At 45.7% G+C, this 17,678-nt stretch overlaps 1 protein-coding gene across 6 annotated transcripts; it reads left to right on the forward strand.

The window, feature by feature from the left end:
- Positions 1-2,713: 2,713 nt before the first annotated feature.
- SLC25A44 (solute carrier family 25 member 44) lies at positions 2,714-17,501 on the forward strand. 6 transcript variants are annotated; one of them, XM_074349568.1, is made up of 6 exons: positions 2,714-2,879; positions 3,044-3,170; positions 7,507-8,144; positions 12,607-12,734; positions 14,855-15,042; positions 17,308-17,501. In XM_074349568.1, the coding sequence occupies exons 3-6, from the start codon at positions 7,520-7,522 to the stop codon at positions 17,354-17,356; spliced, it is 990 nt and encodes a 329-aa protein (XP_074205669.1). In that variant the 5' UTR covers positions 2,714-2,879; positions 3,044-3,170; positions 7,507-7,519; the 3' UTR covers positions 17,357-17,501. The 6 variants fall into 6 exon arrangements, 5 of the variants coding, with proteins under 5 accessions (XP_074205669.1, XP_045371874.1, XP_074205671.1 ...); XM_045515918.2 differs by lacking the exon at positions 3,044-3,170 and having other exon boundaries at positions 7,481-8,144; XM_010953903.3 differs by lacking the exon at positions 3,044-3,170 and having other exon boundaries at positions 2,715-2,879.
- Positions 17,502-17,678: the final 177 nt, after the last annotated feature.

Raw genomic sequence — 17,678 nt, forward strand, 5'->3', positions numbered from 1 at the left:
ATGCTATGTCTCCCACCTAGAGCAGCATCCTTTCTGTGGATTCTTCTCTAATCGTCCATGCAGAATTAGTGACCTATATATACCTCAGTATAAGCCCCCTTTTAAAATGTTTTTATTTTTTATTGAAGTGTAGTTGATTTCCAATGTTAGTTTCAGGTGTTTAGCAAAGCGATTCAGTTATATATACACATATATACATATACATATATTTTCAAATTCTTTGCCATAATAGCTTACTATAAGAAATTGAATATAGTTCCCTGTGCTATACACTAGGACCTTGTTGTTTATCTATTTTATGTATAGTAGTGTGTGTCTGAGTATAACCCCTTTTATACAGTGCTGCTGCTTCATTGTGTTTCTGTGTGTCTGGCATACAGTAAGCACTCTCTTAATGCTGACATCCATTCATTTATTCAACAAATATTTACTGAGCACCTACTGTGTGACAGGAACTGTTAGATGCTGAAGGTATATCAATGAACAAAATAGGTAATTCTCACCGTAACAGAGCCTACATTCTAAGTGTAGAAGACAGATAAATGAATAAAATAGATAGGGTACTTTAAATGGTGATGTGGAGGTGGTGGGAAGTGGTTAAACTCTGGACATACTTTTAAGATAAATTAGATAGCATTTGATGATGAATTGCATGTGATATATAAGAAAAAGAGAACATTTAAGGATGGCTCCAGAATTTTCGGTCTGGACAAGTGGAAGAATGGAATTGCCAATGAATTGAGATGAAGAAAGTAGGTAGGCTAGATTTTGGTGAAGAACAGGAGTTCATTTTTGGTATGCTAAGTGTCAGTCAGGGTTCTGCAGAGAAGAGAAACAACCATTAGGAGATATCTATGTCTATTATTCCAAGGAATTGGTTATGCCATTGCAGAAACTGGCAAGTGTAAAATCTGTAGGGCAGATGGGCAGTCTGGAAATTCTGGGGGCAGGAGTTGATGCTGCAGTCTTTTTTTTTTTTTTTTTTTTTTTGATACTGCAGTCTTGAGACAGAATTTCTTCCTAGAGAAACCAGTGTTGCTCTAAAGGCCTTGCAACTGACTGGATGAGGCCCACTGACATTATCAAGGCAATTTTTACTGAAAGTCAGCTGATTGTAGATGTTAGCCACACCTACAAAATACCTTCACAGCGACACCTACTAGTGTTTGATTGAATGACTAGGTTCTGTAGCCCTAGCCAGACTGACATAAAACTAACCATCACACTAAATTTGAAATATCCAATAGATATTCTGAGGCAGTTGCCAACACAATTCTGGAGTTCAGGAGGGATCTATCCTAGGAGTATCAAATTCTTTGATTGGAGTAAACTACACATAACATAAAACTTACTATTGGTGACATTTAGTCACTCACAATGGTATACAATCATTGCCACATCTAGCTCCAGAACACTTTCATCACTCCAAAAGGAAACTGTACTAATTAAGTAGTCACTCTCCATTCTTCCTCCCTCTCGGTCCCTGGCAACCTCTAATCCACTAATCTGGTTTCTGTCTCTTTAGATTTGTCTATTCTGCATATTCACCTAAATGGAATTACACAATATGTGATTGCTGTGTCTGGCTTATTTCACTTAGCATAATAGTTACCAAATTAATTCATGTTGTGGTATATATCAATATTTCATTCCTTTCTTTAATCGCTTTGTACTGTTTCATTATATGGATATACCACTGTTGGTTTCTACTTTTTCCCTATTGTGAATAGTGCTGCTATTCACATTTGTGTACAAGTTCTTGTTTGAACACCTGTTTTAAACTTTTTGGCTATACATTCAGAGTGAAATTGCTTGATCATATAGTAATTTTGCTTACTATATTGAGGAACCACGAAACTGTTTCCACAGCAGCTACACCATTTTACATTCCCACCAGCAATGTCTGAGGGTTCCAATTTCTCCACATCCTTGCTAACACTTCTTACTCTCTAGGTTCTTGTTTGCTTGCTTTAATTTTAGCCATCTGAGTGGGTGTAAAGTGGGATCTCATGGTTTTGTTTTTCTCTAATGACTAATGATATTGAGCATATTTTCATGTGCTTGTTGGCCATCTTCTTTGGAGAAACGTCTATCCAAGTCCTCCGCCCATTTAAAAAATTGGGTTGTCTTTTTATTGTTGAGTTGTAGAAATACCTATTTCGAAATGAATTGACTCTCCAATCCCCATCTCCCAGTCCCTCATTTAAAGGGCTCTGCCCTGTCTTTTAAATCCACGTACAGGCAAATAGTTTTACAGATGGAAGAGATCCTTAATGTCACATACTCCACCTTCAGGATGTCCCCTATTCCTGTAGTTTTTTTAATTCCCAAACCTCAAAACTGGTTGTCTAACCTTAGTCCTTCCTGTTGTACACTGGCCTCTGTTTTGGCTCTATAAATGAAAAAAAAATACAGATTATATTTGAATTTAAGGATTCCAACAGACCCGAAACACAAGGTGACCCACATAGAATAAGACCTTCAAGAAGCGCCGGGATGACAATTTTCATGAATTAGAAAGGGAACGCATGCGCAGTAGAGTTAAGGGCGTGTCGAAGCGAATGAAGGCGTGGCCTCTGCCCGAACTCAAGATGGCTAGGAGGACAGTCCGCCCTCGCTGCGGGGGCCGAGGGAGAGGCCAAAGACTCAGAACGCCATTGGTGGAGTTGCCCATCATTTATCCCCGCCCCCCTCAGGGGGTGGGAATGACAGCGTCCCAGTTTCCGGTTCCGGCAGTACCGGGAGTCCGGTCGAGATGGAGGAAGATGCGACCCGAGGCCGTCAGTCGCTGGGTACAGAGGATAGAGTGGGAGCTGCGGCCTAGAGGTCCGCGCTTGGAGTTCGCCGCAGACGCGGCCGAACCGCCCTGATCTGAGAAGGTAAGAAACCATCGGTTTAGGGTGCCTGAGGACTAAGGTCTCCAAAGACCTGGACCTGTCCAGGAGGCAGCGGGTGTCTACAGTGCCCGGCTGCAGTTCCGTGGGAGCCCGCCACGCAGTTTTGGGATTGAGGGACAACTCCAACGAGGCATCTCTTCCTGTAGGAGGAGCATGAGGTTCACTGACAGCGAAAGGAGCATGGCGAGAGGCCTGGCAGGGGCATGTCCGAGGATCCAGAGGCGGCTGTGTGGGGGCCAGGACAGAAGCTGCATAAAGGGAGTGTCATGTGGAGTAGGTGAAGGGGAGTGTCATGTGGTGTCTGGCATGAGGGATCATGTGGGCACCTACGGAAGACCAAAGGAAGGCTAGGTGGGAGCCTCATCATGTCCAAGGGGGGAGATTGTGTTTAAGTGAGGGCTTGGAGACACGCCAGGGACCTTCTAAGGAAATGCATATTCATTAGGACAGGTGGGCAAGCATGTAAATATATTCACGTATATGTGGTAGGAGGCAGAGCCTTGATGCAGATGCAGTAAGAAGAACAGAGGAACGGAAGGAGGAAGCAATGATCTTTTTCCCAGCACAGAAGTGGGGACTAAACCGCATGGGTGTCTTGTCAGGAGTTGTAGAGGTGATTTGATTTGGAGTTGTTGACTGAAAAGATCTGAATGAGTCTAGTAGTCATCATTGGGCCCAGTCCTGGTGCCAGGTCAAGATGGAGTCAGAGGGCTCCTAACTTAGTCATAATGCTCCTGGTCTCCCTGAGTAGTTGTTATCATTGTATAATACTGACAATTCTTAATAATTAAGGCAGTACTTTCCAAATTCTGATATACATATTAATCACCCAGAGATCTTGGGTAAATATCGACTCTTATTCAGCAGGTCTATGGAGCATCCTGAAATTCTGTATTTCTAAGAAGCTCCCAGGTGATGCCCATGCCGCTGGTCTGTGTAGCACTCTGAGTAGCAAGGATTTAGAGCAGCACTGACCAGTAGAGCTTTCTGCAGTGATAGAAGTGCTTTGCTGTTAATAAAATGCTTTTACACATACCAGCTCATGTGAGTTGCACCACACTGTTACATAGCTATGGCAGGCTTTATTAGCCCCATTTCACAGATGAGGAAACTGAATTTCAAAGAAGTGACTTGGTTCCAATCCTACTAGTAAGTAATGGAAATGGAATTCGGATCTCCTGGCTACTAGTCTTCTTTCCATTGAATGACCTTACCTTCCAGGTGACACCACCTTGTCCTAAACCAGAACCTTATTCAGAACCTGGTGAATAGTCTGCTGTGATTTTTCTGGTACTGGGAGAGTGGAAGTGGATAGGAGTACCTACCTGGGGCCAGTTTGTCTTTTTCCTCTGGTGGGTTCAGCAGTGGGGGCTCTGCCTCTGGCATCCCATTTGATGACTTCAGGACATCCTGGGTCATCTGCTGGGTCTCCATATGAGGTACTTTAACCTTTGTGCCTGAGCCATGTTAAAAGACAGGGGAAAATTCAGAATTGGAGCCATGCACACAAGTAAGGGTTTGGGAAAGAGCCACAAAGAAATTGGGCAATTGGGTTGGAAGAAGGGAAGACTGAAGGAAGTTTGCATACAGGTATCTGCAAGGATGATTTTTCAGAGAGTGTAACACGAGGAACTGGTTTTGATATTTCAGCGGGAAGTTTCGAGTTTATATAACAAAGAGCAAGTTGAGATCCCAACTTTTAGGAGTAGCCCCACCTTTCAAAGGGGTAGAGGGTGTGGGTGCAGAGCCTTCCCCTTCAGTTGAAGGAGCTCATCCCTCTGTGTCATGACCCTTAGTGGTTCCTTCCATCACCGCGGCAATGGTAGAAGTTACCTGCTTCGGCCGTGGAGAGTCCTCCTTTCTTTCTGAGAGTTTAAAATAGACTGGCACACATGAGAGATGCAGGAAAGTGGGGAAATGGGGTGCTGGGGGCTGCTGTAGGATTTCTCATCAGGAGATGTTGGTACTCTGTCATTCAGGTTGACAAGTTGAGATGATGCCCACAAAACCAGGTCCTGAAACAGAGTCCTTCGTTGCTCTGCCTCTCTGCCCTGCATAGCACGCGGTATCCATGAGCTGCGCCGAAGCCCTCCTGCTTGAGCCTTGCTGTATTTGTCTTGTGACAACAACGCGCCCGCTCAGCCACTCAGCTCAGTTACTCCACATGCACACTGGGAAAGCAGGGACAGCTCTTGGTTTCTCTGAAACAAAGCTGAGAGAAATCCCTGGGCGTCTGCAGGGCCAGGAGCTCATGCTTAACCCTTGGGTGACTGGCAGTCATGAGGGCATTAATTCTGCCTCCCATGGGTGAAAATGACTTGGCTTTAGACTGAACAGAGTGATTTGTGCTGGAACTTCTCAACTCCCATGGGGTAGAAGGCATGATGGAGTAAAGAATAAAACTTGGCTCATATCCTGCCTCCACCACTGACCAGCTGTGTGACCTTGGCCCTCTTTCTTTTAACTTATCTGTGCCTTTCTTCACTTAGCAAAAATGCCTGACCGTGCACAGGTTAAGATGTAAGGACTGCATGAGGTAATAGGTATTCAGTAAATCACAGTGTCTCTCCATTTCTCTCATCTCTCAGTGGAAATGGAAACATGTCCTTGGGGCCCTGGATGACAAACACCCTGTTTGTCAGTGATACAGTAATCCCCTTCTCTTGAAGGCCTCCAGGGAGAAGATTACCCCGCTGGACTTGGTGGTGTTCCGGGCTGAGGCTGCAGGAAGGACCACTTTTGCCTACAGCAGTGGCACATCAGTGTTCCAGGAGTTCTCCTGCTAGAACGCCATCTCTAGCTTATTTCCCATGGTCAGATTCTCCATTCTGATCAACCCAGTTGTTTCAAGCCACTGTTCTCTCCCTTTCATGGTCCACATGTATTCCTCCCTTCAGACTGCTTTGTCCTCCTCCAGGAAGCCTGTCTTGGTTATATGTGCCTCATCTTGAAGCTGAGGTTTTCCCTCATCTCACATGTACTCAGTTTGCACTGTACTTGTACTTCAATGAAGGTGATACAGTCCAGCTCAGGGAATTCCAAAAAGCTAACCTTGCTTCCCCTCTGACTTCCATGGTAAACCAAGAAGCTACTCAGGCCAGCTGGGACCTTTGGTTGGGGAAGGTGGTTGAAGACATTCTGGTTATACACTCGACATGATGTTTCTCGAGGCACTGGCGCCGGGACTGCTTGCGTAGAGTATTTCAGCTCTCTGGAGTTGTCCTTTTGATGTGGCCACCTCCTTTCTGAGCCTCTAGGGATTTGTCTCTAAGTTCGGGGAGCCCTTGACTTCTCACTTCTTGGAATTTAACTTCCCATGTTCCCCTTCTGGCTGCATAATGTCAGTATCTTATACAGGAGCAGGTTACATGGTCACTAAGTGTATGTCCAATACATCATGTCCTCCCATTTGACATTTCTTAAGTTGGAAGCTCCAGATTACATTTGTAAGCTTATTAGTTTTGTCTGAAACTTCAGTCACTGGATACACGTAACATGAGGGCCACATGTACATTAATTTGCCCTGGTTTCTTTATCTCTGTATCTTACACCCATTCCCGAGAGGGATTCTGTGTCTCTTTAAAGAGATTGTGAGTTTCTCGAAGGCAGAGTCTGTGTATCTTCTTTGTCACCTGACTTTCCCTTCATTATCCAGGACTGAGATTATGATTTATATGCTTGGGAATGAAAGGGGTCAATCATGTTTAGTTCTCAGGATTCTTCAGGGAAGCTGTTTAGATCTCAGGTGGTTCTTTTCTTTCTCTAGAGTGAGTTATCTAATAACCAAAGAGGACTTTGACCTTTGACTTGCTCCTGACTTTTTGACTCCTTTCATTGGAGGGAAGGGAGGTTTTGGGGGGGTGCCCTGTGGAGAGAAAGCCCCACTTGCCTTCTTCCCCACACTTTCTTCTAATGCACACTGGAGAAAACATAAGTGTAGTGAGTGTGGGTCAGGGGAGCTCAGAGGGGCCAGCACGGGAAGCCAGAAATAAATAAAGGTCAGTAAACTGGTAAATGGTGATAAAGGAGGCACCCTGCTGAGGCTCAAAAGCCAAAGGCCATGCCTCCTCAGTAAGCCTAGGAGTATCAAAAATGAAGCACTTCCCTTTAGCCTTTAGAAACCTCCTGAATGTCATTTAGTGACATCCCATTAGCCCACTTAAAGACCTTCCATCCTGCCAGGTGGTCAGTCTTTCCACAGCATCCTGAGCTGTCCGGGTGAGCTAGAGAAGAAAAAGGAGAATGGACCATGACACCAGGGCTTGGGGAGAGGCAGAGAGATCAGAATAGATGATCTGATAAGTCGGGGGTAGGGAGCCTAGGTGGGAGGGGGCCCAGAGGAGTCACTGAGGTAAGGAACAATTTTCAGAAGAGGGGACCTGAATTGGGACTGATTGGTGGTAAAGGAGAGAGGAAGGGACAGAATCCTGATCTTTGAAGGAAGACTTAGGCAGGGGTTGGCAGAACCAGGCTGGGTGACCTCTAAGCTTTGGGGAATTGAGTACCTCAGGAAATGAAGCCTGAGAATGGGGTTTCAGAGCCTAGCCAGGACGGGAGAATACAAATTATGATCTCTTTCACAGTCCCTCCACCCTGCTCAAATCCCCAGGTCTTCAGGCACCATGGAGGACAAACGTAACATCCAGATCATTGAATGGGAACACCTGGACAAGAAGAAGTTCTATGTGTTTGGTGTGGCAATGACAATGATGATCCGTGTCAGCGTCTACCCATTCACCCTCATCCGCACTCGGCTGCAAGTTCAGAAAGGCAAGAGCCTCTACCATGGGACCTTTGATGCCTTCATCAAGATCCTACGGGCGGATGGTGTGACTGGCCTCTACCGGGGATTCCTGGTCAACACCTTCACCCTCATATCTGGCCAGTGCTATGTAACCACTTATGAGCTCACCCGGAAGTTTGTAGCTGACTACAGCCAGAGCAACACAGTCAAATCACTGGTGGCTGGTGGCTCGGCCTCTCTCGTGGCTCAGAGCATCACGGTGCCCATCGATGTGGTCTCCCAGCACCTGATGATGCAGCGCAAGGGTGAGAAAATGGGCCGCTTCCAAGTGCGAGGGAATCTAGAGGGACAAGGGGTAGTTGCCTTTGGCCAAACCAAGGACATCATCAGGCAGATCCTCCAGGCTGATGGACTTCGTGGCTTCTACCGAGGCTACGTGGCTTCACTGCTTACCTACATCCCAAACAGTGCTGTCTGGTGGCCCTTCTACCACTTCTATGCAGGTAAGCAGGGCCAGGACAGTGGGGGCGGAGGATGGGTTTCTAATGGGGCTGAGATGCTGTTGCTCTGTGCATGTTGGAGCGGGAGATTTACTGGGAGAATGGGTCATTCATACAGCAGACATTTGAATTCAAAAGGATTCAAAAATAAATAAGACATGATTCTTGCTTTCAGGGAGCTACTATTATACTGGAGGGAATCAGACAAGTAAAATATATGGCTGTAGAATATAGAGCATGTTCTGTGTGCATTAGAATCAACTGGGGTTAGTGGAATATTGGCAGAGAATTAGAAGGTGAGAAGGGACAAAATCCATGAGATTTAAAGATGAAATCAATGGGTAATAGTGAGCTTTTGAGTTGGATGCCTTTCCTCAGATCAAGATGTGATACAACCCTGAACCTCTCTACTCCTATCATGTGTTTTTGTTCACAAGACATTACTTGTTAAATATTTGCCAGAAATGGGATCACTGGGTCAAAATATAAATTTTTGAGGGCCCCAGTCAACATACTGCCAGATTTCCTTCTGAAAGGGCAAAGCACATTGCCAGGAGCAGGACCTGTTTGTGCCTGCTCCCCTGCGACGTCCACAGCCTTGGGTAACTGCCAGACTCCACTCAGGGCAGTCTGTGCTTGCAGCCTTCCTAGTGCCTGCTGCTGGCTCCCAGCCCTTGGCAGTAGGCATTCTGTCCCATCCCACCTGGAATTTTTTTGACCAAGTTTTGTAATGACTTCCTAACCTACAATCGTGTTTCTATGACACTGTTTACTTTTCCATTTTTCTAATTGTACTTTTTTTTTTTTTGAATAGCTCTGTCTCTTTCTTCTGTTTAACATAGTCTGGAGTATTTGGTAAAATTCAGATACCTGAACTTCACCCCTGACCCTCTGTATCAGATTCTTTGGGAATGGATGCTGGTGATCTTAGTGTTAGAGAAACTTCCTAGGAAATGTGAGCATTTTCTCTGGAGTCTGTCTTCACCCTTCTCTCCTCATTTGATTTCATTTACAAGTAGAGTGGTCCTTTTCTAATATGTCCAAAATCTCTATTTCTGTTCCCAAACTAAGCTGTCCAGAGCTCTGGACAGACATTCTGACTGTTGGACCTTTCAACTTGGAGGCATGCATTTACATCTGAAATTTTATTCAATTAACTATTTTTCATCCCAAGCTGGCTTTCCCTTCTGATTTACTTTTGTGTGGGGGCAGCCACGTTATTCTCTAAGTCACTGAGACTGAAGACTTGTGCTTGGCCACCCCCTCTTCCTTGTCCCCACATCTAGTTGTGGTGACCCTGGTATGTCTTGCCCAACTTTCTCTCCAGTCCCACTGCCTTTCCTGGAAACCATGCTCCGTTACCTCCCGCCTGGATGGCCACATCAGCCTTCTAGCTGTTCCAGGTCTCTTCCTTCCCACCTACACACGTCTCCCTAATGGATTAACTTTAAACCCTGGTTGTGGCTCCCACTGCTTGCTGAGTAAAACCCAGACTCTTCAGGTTAGCTTCACCCTCCCTTTACGGTGAAAACTCCTCCTGCTGCCTCCCAGTGCATAGTCCATGCTGCAGCCAGGCCAGTTAACTCACAATCCCTCACCCATGCTTCCTCTCTCCCACCTCTGCTCTGATCGTATCGTCCCTCTGCTCGATGCCTTCCCGTCCACTTGCCCTGGTGAAATCATGACTCACTGCCTCCTCGCCCATCCTGTCCATGTAGTAGCCCTCAACTCAGAAGTGATCTTTCCCTCCTTTCAACCCTCTTGTCCTTGCGTCAGTCTTTCTGAAGGCAGTTAGAGTATTTGCCTTGTGTTATTTGCATGTGCCTACCTCTTCTATTATGTGGACAGGTTCTTCTTTTTTTTTTTAAAAGCCTTTTTTTCAGCTTTATTTTGATATAATTGACTAGAAGGGCTCTTGGAAGAGCGTAGAAACTAACATTTATTGAATGCCTACTATGTGTCAGGCTGTGACACCACATGTCTCAGTGTTGGGTGAATTGAAAGTTCTCAGTAGATACTTGCTGAGTGAGAATATTGGCTCTTGCCACTGCGTTTTTCTTAAAATCTACCAATGCTGCCTTATGGGCATTTAGAATAAAATCTAATGCTTCTCACGGTCAACACAGGTCCATGTGATCTGGCTGCTGCCTGCTTCGCCAGGACTGTCTTGTGCTGCTCCCCCCTTATTCACTCTGGTCCGTCCTCACTGCCCTTCTCTCAGTACCTGAGACACACCATGCTCTAGTCTCACTGCGAGGTTTTTGCAGATACTGTTCTTTCTGCCTGGAATACCCTTTCCCCTGTTCTTTGTGGGCCTGGATGCTTCTCATGCTTCAGGCCTCATCATCCATGCCACCTTTGCAAAGAAGACTTCTTTAACTACCCAGTTGGAAAGAGGGCTCTTTCTGTTTTCTTTTTCAGCATCTTGTTTCCTTCATAACACTTGTCATAATTTGCAATTATTTTATCCCCAACTCCTACCCAGCTCCTTAATTAGACTGTAAGTTCCATGAAGGCATTTCCCTGTCCATTTCTGTTTTATGCCTAATGGTTTCATAGTGCCTGGCATATAATAGCATTAAGTAAATATTCATTTATATTACTTGTCCAAAATCATTTAGCCAGGAGGGACTTAAACCAAATCAGCCTGGGTTTATCTTCTGCCTTGCAGATAACAGATGCCCAATAAATGCTTATTGAATGAACAACGGAGAAGGAAAGACATGGGGGTCTTTCCCCCACCCTCTTGCTTTTGTTTTTTCATCCTCTCCCTAAGCCCCAGGAAAATGGCATGTGTGCATGATTCGAATTGGAATCTGGATCCCATTGTAGCTTGCAGGCCTTGGGGCCAGTGCAGACAGGCCCACGGAGGTTGGCAGTGCCAGTCCAGATGCTGCCTTCTGATGCTTGCATAACGTCTTCTCTTTCTCTTCCGGAGAAACCAGACACCTATGAGGTAGAGCTGTCAGTTCACTTTGTTTCTGTTTGTATTCTGACCCTGGGGAAGAAAGTGTTTAGAAATTGTGGGGCGAGGTGGTTCTGGTGGGGCTTAAGGAATTCTGCCACGCCGCTGGGACTTGGAAGCACTCTCTTCTGCCCTGCCAACCTCCACCCTTCTACTTGTCCCCTAATCTTTAGTTGCCTATTTGCAAATTAACAAAACTAGAAGCATGAAAAAAAAATTCTTAAAGGTTTTATGGCAACTGAATTGTAGAGAGAAAACTGAGGGGGGTGTGGTGAATCTATTTTATGTCCAATCTCACTCAGAGTAAAAGCCCAAGTCCTTTAAGGCCCTAAATGACTTACCTCTTAGACTTCATCTAATGTTCTTCCCCTCACTCATTCAGCTCCAGACATACTGGCCTTGCTGCCCCTTGAAGATCTCAGGTGTGCTCCTGCCTCAGTCTTTGCACAGGATGTTACCTCTGCTTGAAAAATTCTTTCCACGGATGATATGGCTTAAACTCTCCTTTAGGTCTTTGCTCAAACTTCACCCTCTACCCTTGGCATTCCTTATCTCCTTTTCCTACTTTATTTCTATCTATAACCAGCACACATCACCTTCTGACACAGCTATATGTTTTGCTTTTTATTTGTTTATTGTCTGTCTTCCCCCACTAGAATGTAAATTTCATAAGGACAGGAATTTGAGGCTCTTTTATTCACTGTTGTATCCTCAGAACCCAAGGTGACTGGCTCATGGTAGTCACTCAATACATTTTTGTTGAAAAAAATGAATTAATTCTTGTCTTTCACCTCCAGAGAGAGAAAAGCAAAAAAAATTCAGTTGCAGGTAAACTTCCCAGTTTTACTGGGGATGGGTGAATCTGGGTACCATTCCAATTTCTTCATCAGCTTTTTGAAAAATGAATTTTCCTTTCTTGCGATAGGTTGGAGAAAAGTTCTCACTGCAGGACTTTCTCTTTTAATTGTGATTATTTTTATTTTTAAAAACATTCACATGGTTCGAGATTCAAAAGGAGGAAAGGGTATGCAGTGAAAACGCTCCTTACCTACCACAGTCACCCAGCTCCCTTCCTTAAAGACAATAAGTGTTACCAGTTTTTAATGTATCTTACCAGTTATTCAATGCATGTATAAGAACACATGTAGTGTATGCTTTTCTAGCCTTGAGTTGGGAAAAGTAGAGCATAGGCATAAGAATTTTACATCAGGAAGGAGATTTCTTTCCATCAGATGAAAGGAGTCAGCAAGCAAAGAGGTTTTGAAATACCCTTTTCCACAGAAATTTTGTCCTGTTCAAAATAACTTCTGGAAGGGGCCTGAGGTTTATACATTTTTGTTGGTTCAGAAGGAAGCAAAGATAAGAAAAGATGGGAGTTATGGAGTCTAAGGCAGCTAAGGACGGAGGGTTTGTCATCGTTGGGCCAACTGGTAGAAGCAACTTGGGGGTGCATGGGGTGGTACCTCATGTCTTGAGGCATTGTCTTTCCCTTGATTCCAGAGCAGCTCTCGTCCCTCTGTCCTAAGGAGTGCCCTCACATTGTTTTTCAAGCCATCTCAGGGCCTCTAGCTGCAGCCACTGCATCCATCCTCACTAATCCCATGGATGTCATCCGAACCCGAGTGCAGGTAAGACCAATCTTCTCCCCCCACCTCCTCCCAGATAAGCCATTAGAAGCATGATCTTCTGGCCCTCCAGTTCCCCTGACCTCTTTGTGTCATGACCCTCTAGTCTGGCCAGCCTTCTCCTGGTCATCCAAGTCTCTACCTTGTGGTCACAAGTTACCATCTGCAGAAACCAGCTGAGCACTGTGAACTACCTAGAATGTTTCTGTCATCCTGTCTGCTGCTTTGCATGCCACTACTCCTTTACTTGCCCGTATCTCTACGAATTCTTACTGCTGTCTACCTGCCTTTCATCCTGTTAGCATAGCCTATCAACTACCTTTCCCCTACCTTGTAGGTTTATGGTTATTAGAAATATGATTTCAGTAATTTCATCAGTCTTTCTGATTTCTGCACTGGGCTATGAGCTCTCTACAGTGAGCATAACTGTTTTTGAACAGGTTTCACAGCTTGTGTGAATTCAGCACAAACACAGACAATGTCCTTGGTAGTGCTGTCCAGAAATTATAGTCCTGTCTTTAGTCAGCTCAGTGATGACTTCACAGCACCTAGTCCAAGGAAATAGAATCTGAATGATGATGTATAATATACGAATGGTAGGTTTTGCTGTATAAAGCTTTACGTGGAGAGAACGGGGGAATTTTAATGTCTGATTTGGGTAGCTTAAGAGGATGGCTGTCTAGGAGAGTTGGGTAAAGAGTTGTGGGGAGGAAAATAATTTTAACAGGTTTGGGATGAAGTCAACTTCCCTGATACCAGAATGTTAGGATGAAGGTGGCCGGTAAATCTAGGTACAGTTGACCATTGAATAACATGGGGCACTGACCCTTCATGCAGTTGAAAATCTGAGTATAATTTACAGTTGGCCCTCTGAATCTGTGGTTCCCCATCCACTGATTGTATAGTACTATAGTATTTACTATTAAAAAAAAAAAGCATATAAGTGGACCCATGTAATTCAAACCCATGTTGTTTGAGGGTAAACTCTATATTTGTCCCTAGAAAAGAATGCCGCCCCCTCATGACCCCAACATTTGAAAATGAATTGCATCTGATTGGTTTGCAAATAATAAAATGCACAGGTCCCATCCTTAGTCTCTCCTGTGCCTTGTTCTGGGTGTTCCACAAGGAGAATCGAGGGAAAGGACAGGTCTCTACTTTGAGGAGTTCTTAGGCTGGAAGAGACAAAGAACACATGAGGACCAGAGCCATAGTTCAAAAAGCCCTTGACGAGGCTGTGGATAAGTGGAGGGTTAGGGGAGCACCGATGTTCAAAGTACTGGGGAGGAAGGAGGGAATGTGGAGGAGGGTGCTAAAGCAGGCAGGGAGGATGGGAGATGTTCTTAGTCATAGGGGGGACCACCTTGTGAAGGTCACACAGAATAGGGGGAGGGATGACAGGGAGTGCATCTGTCCTGCATTGGTTGAGGGTCTGAGCAAGGTGGTCTCTAAAGGTGTGGTTTGGTGGCAGAGTACGGGGGCAGATTATTAAGTAAGAAGAGAGAAAAGATTCATGCCTTTGCCAGGCTTCCAGTGTGACAGGGAAGACAAGTCACGGGATGCATGGGAGATGACAGGGTCGGGAGGGGGGACTCTAGCCGCGGGGGTTCAGAGGGATTGAAATGATCAAAATCAAAATCACTGGTAGAGCTGCAGAGGATTTTAGGGGCGATTTAATCATCCCTGAGACCAGAGAGAAGCACCAAGTCCAGACTCATCGCTCTGTAGTTTATCTAATGATATTAATAAGAGTTAACATTTATTGAATACTTATATCTGCTAGACACTGTCCTCAGCATTTATGAATATTCTTTTGTTTACTGCTTAGAACAACCACATGAGGTAGGTACTATTAACACTATTTTATAGTTGGGGAAACTCAGGTACAAAGTGTTAAGTAAACTACCAGAGATTATGCTATTAGTAAATTGGGGATCAGAATTCAAACCAGGAAGTCTGGCCCCAGAGCCCATAGTCAATCAGTGTGCTGAACTGTCCCTCAGAAGAATCCAGCACTTTGACTTTCAAGTCTACTTCTTTCCACTGTAGCCTAGGGCAGAGGGAGACTGAGCAGAGGGGCTTTGACTGCAAACCATGGTCTTCCACTGTGTTAACTTTTCCAGGTTGAGGGCAAGAACTCCATCATCCTGACCTTCCGACAGCTAATGGCAGAAGAGGGGCCTTGGGGCCTCATGAAGGGCCTCTCTGCCAGAATCATCTCAGCCACGCCCTCCACCATTGTCATTGTGGTGGGCTACGAGAGCCTCAAGAAACTCAGCCTCCGACCTGAGCTGGTGGACTCAAGACACTGGTAACCAGTGGTGGGGAGAGAAGCCTGCTCTTTCCCATACTACTCTGGGCCAGGGGCAGAGCCGAGAAGAGAGCACCTTCTCCAAGTGCCCCTACCACGTATCTAGCCCTACCCTGGGCCAGGTGGCCTGTCTGGGACAGGGACAGAGACTTTGAACTGCTCTTGCTGAAGAGGCTCCATGCCTGGATCCCCTGCCCCCATTATTTTTAATTTTCTTGCCAAACTGGGCTCTCTCACTAAGTTCAGGTACTCAGTCCTGCCCTAAGGAAACCCACCCTCCCCACCAATCCCACTCTGTCCATCCCCTGCTGACCCTTCTCTGCCTTCCCCCTCCATCTGCATCCCTGAGGTCCTGAGAAGAGCTGTACATAGAGCTTGCTTACTATCACTGGTTCCTCCTCTTGGGCTTTCAGCCCAGATTCCAAGCAGCTGCCATCAGCCCTTTCTTGCTTCATCTCTTAGGCTTGCTTACTTTTATTTTGGGACTGAGCTGCCCACCAGACTACTCTGCTTTTCCCTGCCACTGGGGGCAAGGTCCCAGGCACATTTGCACATGGAGTAGGAGCAGTAAAAACCTCTGGTTCTCCAGAGCACTCGTCCTCTCTTTGGAGAGTTATTAGGTTGGGTAGAACTGTTGATACTTTATTTTGTGTGTGTATTTTTTTTGTGAACCAGGCTACTGTCTTAATCCTGCTAAAGCACCAATCCTGCAGTCAGAGCCCACCCCTTCCTCAGACAGGTGGGAAAAAGTAACGTAGCTTTTTCCTCAATCCTGTTCCTTATCCCAACCAGTCCTCTTAGTCCCAGCAGCCCCAGGACATATAAGCTGTTGTTTTCCCCGGCCCAGATGACTACAGTTGTGGGCACAGCTCTAAGTAGATCAGGCTGTCTGGGGCACACTGGACTTGGAGCACTACCGTGAAAAGTCAGGTTGAGAGAATAGTTGGTTTGGAAAGCGACAGGAGGGTATGTGTGCCCTAATGCATCTCTCGACCAGCTGAGCCAAGCCTAGGATAGGGCAGTGGAAGTTCTCAGCCCTAGGCAGACACATGTCATGACAGACACATATACACCCCAATCACTTGGACACACAGAAACAGATATTGTCTCACAATGGGAATCTCTGAGATGTGGAACCTTTTTTTTTTTCTCCTCGATGTTAGAAGTCATCCAGGTCATGGTACCCTCTGGAGGGATGCTTGAAAGAGAGTAAAGAGCGGGTCAGGAAGTCACCCAATACCAGGACCACTGCACTTACCAGCCTGATACTGCCGAGATTATCTGTTGAAGCTCTCAGGAGCTAGATGAGTGCTCCCTCCTGCCCTCTTCCCCACCCCAACCTCCTGCACCAAGCCTGTGTTGCAGGTGAGGAGAGGTGCAACAAATAGAGTGAGAAGAAGGCATATCAAACCCCGCACTTGTACTTCAGACATCTGGCCTGGATGACCCTTCAAACTTTCTTATTGGTCCCACCCCCTGGGAAAGGCCATGGTGCCAATTTGAAAGGTGCTAGCTACCTGAAGCCTTGATATTTCTATGGCTGCCCCACATTCTGTCCCCCGGGCCAGATCAGAAGCTGAATTCTCTACCTTCACCAACCACCACTGCCCATCTTGGTCTCTTATCTTTATGGTTATTTTCTCTTTCACTTATATTTTTCCCTTCTTGCACTTTGTCAAGAGTCCTCCAATTTCTTTTCACAAATGGTCGTCCAAAGGGTTGGGCCCACAATTCATTCTGAATCTTCCTGCCTCTCAGTCATGCCTTTACCCTAAGAACCATCAACATAATAGAAGCCAGGTGTCCCTCCTCTCTCTTTAAGTTCATCCTAGTGAGACCTTTGGAAGTTGCTTTTCTCAGCTCCACACCTTCCCCTCCCTGGAAACTTATCTTCAATCCTTCCCCACTATTGCAAATGGTGGACAGGAGGTAGTCTCTTGCTTCTCATGTCTTAGGATGTTTCTCCCTCCCACACTCCTCCAGATTCTCTTTCTTCTGTTTTATTTTCTTGTACAGTATTTCAGTCTTTCACCTGTTCTCTGTCTCTCTCTCACACACACACACACGCACACACACGAGTTTTAAAAGATGATGTGCATATACTAAACGGGACCCCTGGCCCCTACTTTCCCATCTAATATTTTAGGGACTAGGACTGGGTTTGGTTAAAATATGTCTATGTCTTGGTGGGGATGGGACAGTGGGCTTCTATTTTCCCAGGACCATGAACTGGACCAGCTGGAATTTTTGATTATTTCTCCGTAGCCAAACACTGAAAAGAATTTTTCGGGAGACGGCAAGATGGGACACCTGATGGGAGTACTGAAGGACAGGGGAATGAAAATGCAGATGCAGTTAACATTTGATAAAGTAGACTTGTGGATACTAACAGCGAATACTCACTGTTGCACTGTACGAAGTCTCTGAAATGTAATTAAACGTTTTTATTGAGTCCCTGAGCTTTGCGCTCATTTTGTCCGCTTACCGAGAAAGCTAGTTTGTATAACCCTCCATCTCCGGCAGTTTCCCCTCCCACGTCCGTGGCTCGGGATAGACATTCCGCTGCTTCCAATCGGAGGCGCCCAGTGCTGGGAGCGGCCAATCAGGGGCTTCGGTGGGCGGGGCGGCCGGGCCAG

This window comes from Camelus bactrianus, chromosome 21 (assembly GCF_048773025.1).
Source record: "Camelus bactrianus isolate YW-2024 breed Bactrian camel chromosome 21, ASM4877302v1, whole genome shotgun sequence".
Taxonomy (NCBI): Eukaryota; Metazoa; Chordata; class Mammalia; order Artiodactyla; family Camelidae; genus Camelus; species Camelus bactrianus.